The sequence below is a fragment of the Bidens hawaiensis genome, unplaced genomic scaffold (assembly GCF_021521415.1).
Source record: "Bidens hawaiensis isolate Kalapana, Puna unplaced genomic scaffold, B.hawaiensis_p1.1 tig00075925_1, whole genome shotgun sequence".
Taxonomy (NCBI): domain Eukaryota; kingdom Viridiplantae; phylum Streptophyta; class Magnoliopsida; order Asterales; family Asteraceae; genus Bidens; species Bidens hawaiensis.
This window is the reverse complement of record NW_027503137.1, coordinates 16,013-25,218: the sequence shown is the minus strand read 5'-3', so window position 1 is coordinate 25,218 and position 9,206 is coordinate 16,013. Positions and strand designations below refer to the sequence as shown.

At 34.8% G+C, this 9,206-nt stretch overlaps 1 protein-coding gene across 1 annotated transcript; it reads right to left on the bottom strand.

The window, feature by feature from the left end:
- Positions 1-6,641: 6,641 nt before the first annotated feature.
- On the bottom strand, positions 6,642-8,799 carry LOC143606619 (transcription factor BHLH094-like). The gene is made up of 6 exons (XM_077082328.1): positions 8,542-8,799; positions 7,585-7,755; positions 7,435-7,500; positions 7,295-7,363; positions 7,115-7,186; positions 6,642-7,047 (listed from the first exon to the last, which is right to left on the bottom strand). Exons 1-6 carry the CDS (start codon positions 8,767-8,769, stop codon positions 6,919-6,921), a joined length of 735 nt encoding a protein of 244 aa, XP_076938443.1. The 5' UTR covers positions 8,770-8,799; the 3' UTR covers positions 6,642-6,918.
- Positions 8,800-9,206: the final 407 nt, after the last annotated feature.

Genomic DNA, 9,206 nt, shown 5'->3' with positions numbered 1-9,206 from the left:
GGACTTAGACATGTCTGCAAGCACAACAAAACAGATAAGTTTTCCTTTTTAACTTATAAAATCAAAATACTTATCTTTACAATTTATACTTACTTGACATATTACTTTGAGGATTAATATCTGACTCTTCAGTTTCTGAATCAGAGATCCTGATTTTGAATAACCGGATGGTTGTGCTCAAATTAAGGAAGGCAACTACTCTCTCCTTAGTTCCTGGAAGCTTGGCAATATGTGCGAAGTTCTTAACTGTACAAAGAAAAGAAAGAAATCAGTATTCATCCCTAATCAAACACCGAAAATGGTTGCAGTAATCCTACCCCGCTTTATCCACTTGGTAGAAAGGACAGACCGGAAAACAAACCCACACCTTCGATGATATATCGCATGGGGTAGAAGAAGCGTAAGGTCTGAATACAGTGTTGGGAGGAAAGCAGGATGCTATTTGGTCGATTTCTGGGTAGGTAAATTTGCAGATTTCCGACCAAGGGTATTGTAAAAACCCTTGACTTTTCATATCCTTGTCCATTTGACTGGACGAATTTGAGGAATGACTATTGGTAGACATCAAATAATATGGAATATAAAGGAGAGAAAGGGATAATGGATTACCTGAAATATCGATGAATGAAGATGAGAAGCTTCCGAAATGAAGAAGATATAAAGGAAGCCGGTTTTATCTTTGATCCCTAACTAAATTAATTATTTTTATCTAACCCCTATTTGTGTCCTTTCACTTAATCTTTTTTGCAGCTTTTTGAAATTTGAATGCAATTTGACAGCTGTGAATTTATCATCAACCGCCAAATTAGGGGCAATTTTTGAGCCACAAATAATTAAGTACTGAGGATATGTTATTCTTGATCACGAGTCTGGATCAGTTATCCTTCTGAAGAACTCCAGTGTCATGTCAGGATCAAGGATCCTCGGTACTTGGTACTCTTAACGGTTGTTTCTTGTATACAGGATTGATAATTAGCAAATGTAACGACTCCAAGACCTGGTCCACCACCCATTTCGCTAATAGACTTCTCAAGCACGTGGTCAAATGGCACGAGGGACGTGAGTGGAGAAGTGGCGGATTATTATGAGAGATTAGTTAGTTGTTATTATTATTAAATATCGAGTTATGATCAAAGTTAGGTAACACTTACGTACACATTCATTCACTTACTGTCAACATTCACAAACTCTCTCTGGAGAACACTCAAAGCAGATCACACACACTTAGATTCTTTGTAATATTTGATCATTAACTCCACCCATTGTAACCCGATTTTGATATTAATAAATTGGTGATAGACAAGTTGTAATCACCCGGGTTTTTTTTCCTTTGATCTGATTAAAAGATTAAAGGGTTTTTCCTCGAAACAAATCACAGTGTTCATCTCCATTTTGTTTATATATTCATTATTGTAACCTTAGCACTAAACCTCACAAAACGAATTTGGTTACATTATCCTTGTTAAATTTTTGACCAAAACACTAAATATATTATTATTTTACAATCCTAAGAATGGTTGTTTTAAAACAATTGACAAGATTCATAAACATTGTTAATGTTTTTTAGATAGTCGTATTGCATGCTTAATTTGACGACCAAATATATCTAAGTATATACAGAAATCATACGGTTGTGAACACAATTATCTTTTACTTGATATTGTGTTATAAATAGCAAAACTGTTCGCAAAACCCTATTTTTAACAAATATGACCATCAACCATATTTGTTTGTAACAAATAAAACTCCAAAATAAAATCCTAAACATAAATTAACTGCTTTATAAATATTGAACTTGCTATCATAATTCATATTTTATTCATCAACCAAAAAAAATTAAAATTAATACTCTTTCAAACCAACATAGATAAAAACAAGTTCACCACAAAATACATGTGACCGCCCACAAACCATACCGTTACTTCTTATCAATTTAGCTTCAAACGTCTTACGTTCCTCGTTAAACGTCTCATGATTTGCTTGTGTATTTGTTGTGTTTTTTTCGCAATCATGCATGAAGAAACAATATTATAATATTAGTAACAAACAATCCAAACATGTAGGCTTGACCAAATTCTTTAAAAACATCTTACATTTAAAAGAAAATCACTCCAATACAGGTGGTTGTGACATTTTTTAACTTGTTGCAACCACAATGTTTTTATTCGTAGCCTTATCAATACATTTTTAATTGCTTTTTGGTTATGTTTCCCTCATCCAACATTTTCTCAAACTTATACTATAAGCTATTTTTGGGCTTCTTCGAATTACACAAATCAACACAAATGGTCTAAAATAAAAACTGGCGTATAAAATATTGTTACTAACACCAAACACACCAACTTAAAACACAACATTCGTAGCCAATAACAAAACAACCGACAAACACAAAACAAATACACATGAAATTGGGGTAAAAATTATGAATTAAACTTGTTGATACAACAAAATTGTATTACTATTGAAATTGGTGTATCAACTGCAAAACAATTTTCTCATCTTTCCATCTTAACCATTAATTATCAAGATCTAACCATCCAGATTTCTTCCTACACCTTTTAGACACACTCATTTTTTTAGTGTAACCCCTCCCTATATATATATATATATATATATATATATATATATATATATATATATATATATATTATCACCCGCACACATACTAATATAATAATAATATAACCAAAGTGAAGCAAGGCTACAAGCAGTCCTCGCCTCCCCACAATTCGCCCAGAGGGGCGGTGTTCGCGCCCCAAATCGCCGGAATTCGCCCCAAAATTTCGCCCACTACGTACGGCCTTATATCCTTACAAAATATTTGAAAACCCTCATTTCATTTCCAACCTTACGAAATATCCTTACCATTCTTAGTTTTCACCTCATGACATACACAATACACATAACATTTAAATAAAACATTTTCTTTTAATTAATTGGGGCTATCTCATATACAAAAAACAACAAAAACCAAGGCCCTTATGGAAGGGCTTGGTTACTTCAAACATGTAAGGAAGGGATGTTCACGGTCCAGTTTTCGTGGTTTTTAGGTAAAAACGTAAACCAAGCCGTTAGTGACGGTTTTTTATTCTTGTAAACCAAAACCAAACCATTAAACTCTTAAACCGAACTGAACCGACCAAGCAGTTAATAACGACTTGGTTCCGATTTTATTTCATGGTTTGGATTTATTGGGATGTAAGTAATTTGCAAAGTTTAACATATTTAAATGTAATTCGTCCGGTCACATTGAAACAAACGCAATCCAGAATAATAAAATACATCAATTTAACCGGCCAAATATATCAAGATAACCTAATTGTTAAAATAATTAGCTAAGATAGCAGTTCAAATACATATAAAAATAGTGTCCAAATACATCATAATAAAGGTTTTACATGTTAGACTGATTATCTTGTAGTTTGTTTATGCGTTTGGGAACTGGACTCATCCCATTTTCAATGAGGGTGTGTTTGGGATTCTTTATTTTCTTCTCCTTATAACTTATTGTGATAGAGTAAGTTGTTTTTGTGTTAAAATAGTGTTTGGAAATACAAAAGTTCTTTTGTATATCTCCTTATCTACAAGGTTAAAATATAAATTTTTAATAAGTTAGGATTTCCCAACTTATCTCCTTATCAATACTTATCAATATCAGACTTCCCATTACACCCCCATCCCATCATTCCACTCAGCTCTTTAACCACCTACCCCCTGCATCAACCATTATTCTCAACCCTAATATGCGTCGATCATTGAATTCACACACCCAACTCATCAATTCGAATTATTCTCAACCCTAACCCTTCTTCGATCATTGAATTCACACACCCAACTCATCAATTCGAGTAACCACCACTCTCAACTACCCCTCCTATAATCTTCTCATAATATGAACCTTCCTCATCTCCTTCTATCAAAAAAATACACGGTGGTGTCCAATTCGAAAAAACACAGGTCACCAGGTTTGTAAAACTCGATTTTAAGTATGTTTGATTCTCATGCAATTTGTGTTTAAATCTGTTTGCGAGTTGTTTGATTGAAACATCTTTGGTGTTTTGGTGCTTTAATAGATTATGTGATGTTTATATTATGTGAATGACTATGAAATTAAATGAAAATTTCTTTGTGAATGACACAGTTCGTTGGTGCTTTAATGGTGTTTTGGTGCTTTAGTTCTTTGTGAATGACTATAAAATTTCATTATGTGATGTTTATATTCTTATAATTATCGATTTTCATATGTAGTCACCTACTTTCTGTCATTTCAATCAATTATATGATTTTCATTCAGTTTTTTTTAACCATAAAAGAGAATTAAAGGAAGTACTCTAGGTAATATATTTAACTTCTAGATTTAAATAGAAAAATAAGAAAGGAATTGGTTGGAGTTTTGAGTGAAAGAAGGCAAATGGCATTTTTCATATTTAACTTATAATTTCAATAGATAGTCACTTAGGATCAGTTTAGCAACTGTTTTTTTGTTGCTTAAAATGTCACTGATTGACATTTAAGTCGTTAATACTTGGTAACAAACTAAAACATTATTTGGTTGATGATGTTTATAGATAATAGAAAACAGGACCTGATACATGCAATACAATTTCCATCAATCATCTCTTTAGTTTTTTTACAATATCCTCATTGACGGGGCGGGAAAAGGTGGAGAATTTCAAATTGCATGGAATCTTTTTGGTGACCTAATTGATAAAGGTTTGCAACCTAATGTCCATACATATACTGTGATGATTAGTGGTTTTTGTCGGGAAGGTCTATTGCAGGATGCAAAAGACTTGTTTCATAGAATGGATGACGGCGATTGCCCGCCAAATAATGTTACCTATTGTGTTCTTCTTCAAGGATATCTAAAGAAGCAACAATATGATGACGTAGAGATGCTTTTGCAAGAGATGGATGGAAAATGTTACTCTCTTGATGCTACGACTGTATCGTTGTTAATAGATGGAATTGCAGCTGGTTCTTTAAGTAGAAGTATGCTTAAGTTGATAGGTAAGCTTGTGCCAAAAGAGTTGTTGGTACATCCGAGAGAAACTGAAGTTGTAATTGTTGGATGAGATATGCACCAAATTTCTAGCAACCAAAATAGTCCATGAGGCCCGGGTAATATTAAAATTATTTGTTGAGTTATCTTACATAGAAGAAAGGGTATATCCCAATAGGATGTATTAGTGGGAATATTTAGTACATATGCTCTCTTGCATTTGTAATTTTAGCTAAAATTTGAGCTCAAGCTAGCCAGCCAACTCATTTAAGTTAAAATTAATATTTAATATGTATTTAATAATGATCTCTAGTGGTTCACAATCATAAACTTATTTAAAATAGAGTTTTTATTAATTTATAGACATTAAAAACTCCATTTTAAATAAGTATAAAATGATATAAACAAGAAAACCCAAACACTTTTTAAAAACAACTTATTCACTTATACAAAAATGCCTTTATTAGTCATTTTACATCAATAAGTTAAGGCAAACACTTTTAAAAAATAGCTTATTGCCTTATGTTAATCCACACACTTTTTTGGAAACTCCTTTTTAAAAAACCATAAGATTTTTTTCCCTTATCACAAAAAGACCTTTTTCCCTTAAATAAGAGGGGGCGGGGCACTGCGTGATGAGCTCCCCATCACCCGTGATGGCTAAGTGAACACCACCGCCTGTCAATTGTCACGCGTGATGGGGTGTAGTTGTGTGATAGCCATCACGCAAGTGATGAGTGTTTATCGAGGAGAGGACTACGTTGGGAATGGGAGGGAGCCGTTGGAGGGAGCATGTGATAGATTAATAACACCACACCACCACCCCTAGTAAAAACTCATCACATGTGATGGATTTGGGGTTGGTGATGTGACACACCACCATTGGAGGTGGTGTGTGATGAGCTTTGCACCACCCTCTCCCCCCTAAGGAATCCCAAACACACCCTTAGACTGCCTGCATCAGTTCAAAACAATTCTTATTACAAATAGCCTAGTTAGCATGCCACATCAGCTTTTAATTCATTCTTTTCACAAACACTTTTTACATACAACAATAACATATTCATTCTTCCCACAAACAACCTCATAATTTCCACATCATCAACATTGGAGACCCATCAACCACCATCCTTCACCATCCTTGAGGAAGGATCTTCAAGGATAGATGGTCCTCCACATAAGCCAAGGTGGCCTTGATGCGGAAGGTCTTAGTGTTGAGTTATCATATGCATTACCAGATTATATATACCACAAATATTGATATATAATATAAAAATATACAAAAAATAATATAATTAAATTAAAAATTATACGGTCCGATCCGGTTTTATACGGTTGGTTTTTTTACAAACCGTAAACCAAACAATTTGCTACGATTTGGAATATTTAAAACCGACCGACCAAAACTTGAAAAATAAAACCAACCATGTAACCAAACCAATGATCGGTTTTGACAGTTTCACAGTTTCAAACCGAACTGTGAACAACTCTAATGTAAGAGAATAATTCTCCAATCGTAAGGACATGTAAAAGCTAGTAAGGGCATGTAACTTAAGGGGTGCATTATAGATAGTGCGTAATATGTACATCGCTTTAAATAAAAGCGTAACACATACCAAGCAAAATGGAATCATGCGAATAAAATGGATTGAACTTTATTAAATGACTCTTTCTTGGTATAGGAGTACTTTCAATACAAATTATGTTTTGCAAGTAATTAAAAACACATTCTCTACGAGATGTATGAGCAACAACAGTACATACATGCATACATAGTTCATCTTGTAACACAAACATATGGAAATATATATATATATATATAGTTTCCAACATAGTATGACCTTTCCTTATATCATTAACTATATCAACGTTGATTCATTTCGGCGCATATTTTAGTAACGACTTATACCCATTGATCATGTTGTTCTTTCAAAGCCGCCACCAATTTGCATGTGCAGCCATTCTGGTGATGAACCCCTACTGAACTCCCTAGTTGGTTGTGACCCAAATTGAACCCCACCCATGTCATATGCCTGTTGACCAAACTGTACCACCAGCATTGACTTTTATAAACATGTGATCAAAAGATATAACTTAGAATTCGATACTTACATCTTTTGAAGGAAACCCTTGGGGACTCGGGTGTGACCTTGAGGTGACCGCTTCAAGCTTCATTGATAGAAACTGTCACACTCGACTTAATTAGCATAATCCAAAAGAAATAATGCATAATACAACAATAGCATCCAATGGAACATATAGTATAGTATGGTACACTACGTTACCACTTACTTCAACTTGTTGTTGCAGTGATTGAATGTAATTTATTATCTCATCAAGGACCAGTGCTTTCCCGATAACCTACAATCACATAATCGGTAGTTTCATATACTTTTGAAACAAGTTTTGCAACTAATTCAATTAAACCGCACCTTATTACACCCCGGGACCAAGTCTTGGAGGATCTTCATCCTTTCACTAATCTTTTCTCTTCTAGCCTTGAGCATAAAAAAGTTAAAATTCAACTAAAATTAAGAAACTAAATTAAATTAAATTATTAAAAGGTTGGATATTAATATTACTCTTTCTGCAAGACTGTGGCTATCAGTGGCTTGACCTCTTCTTGCTCTAACATGAATATAATCTTGCTTAGGTGGCTCACATGCTTTTGCACTGTTTTCAATTTCTGGTTTTGATTCCAGGTTTACATTCTCAACCGCCAAACTCTTTAATCTCTTTCCGTCACTATCAAGCTGATTAATAATATAAACAATAATTCATATTATAAACATGTTTAAATATCTAATCTCAATAAACTCGACCACATTGGACCATAAAAGTCACAAAAAGTGTTTGATATATAATAACACTTTAGGAATATTAAGAACATCTCTATGAGGGGGCATCGAAGCCCCTCCACCGTGCCACGTAAGCACCTGGGACATCGAAGCCCCAAGCAATAATATCCCGCTGTGGTTTAAAGCCCATTGGCGCCCCTCTATATATATATATATATATATGTGTGTGTGTGTGAGAGAGAGAGAGAGAGAGAGGTTGAGAGGGAAAGCGCCCTGCGTTGTGTTGTTGGGCAGAACGGCTTGAGTGCCCAACAGCGCCCGCCTTCGGCCTCTATGCTGTCTAAATATACACGCAACGCCTCACATCTAACCTCATACCGTTTTAAACGGCCGGATGAGAGGGCCAAACGCCCAAAAACTTTCAGAGCTTGGGTTAGAAGATATTGGCCGTTTTGAGCGATAACTCTCAAATTTGGACCATAGTCGTCTGGATATTGTTCGAACACCAAAAAAGAATTAGAAGATTGAGTTAGAAGGGCTATTTGGATATTGGGGATAATTGCAATGGTTATCAAAATTTGACCCGTGGTAAAAACGGATATTGTGTTGAAGAACCAACCAAAAAATTCAAAGCTTGTGTCAAACAACCAATAATTTTGAAAGTAAAGTTTTACTTTTGAGTGGTTTGTGGAACGGCGGATTGATAACGAGAAATCAGGTGTAGCTATAAACGACAATTACCATGCTATTGCTAGCCGAGACACCTTTGGTCGACTCGTCATCTTCCCGCCGCTTCTTCTGATTACCATCATTATCCATGAACCCACCGCTACTATTATTATCCCCTAACTGCCCCACACCAAACCACGTCGCATTACCGCCGAGATTCATCGGAAACGGCCAGATCTCCGGCATATTGCACATCGAAGACCCCGTATTACCAGACCGGAAACCACCGCCGCCGTTCATCAAGCAATTGAATTAATAAGTACATAGATATAGATAATAGATATAGGAAGGGTGGGTGGTAAAGCTGCGTGTGATCTCCTTTGACAGTGGGGAGTTGTTGGGTCCGTACTGTACCCACCAGCCAGCAAGCAAGCAAGCAAGCTAGCAGTGTAAGTAAATTACGCCTCGGGAGATTAAATGAAGTGACTTCTGAAGGAGGATTCTCGGAGTGTCAAGCGTCTTGTTGTCGACCGCCTTTTTAAATACCCAAAATATATCTAAATTTATTTTATTTTATTATTTTTATTTGTAATATTTACCTACTTTTATTTTTATTTAATAGTTTGGAAAAAAAATTGGAAAATTATTCTTTTTTTTCATTTTTGAGTATTGTTTTTATAAGAAAAGAAAGTGAAAGAAAAAAAAAATTAGAGCTTTTTCATTCCAAAAACTTTCCA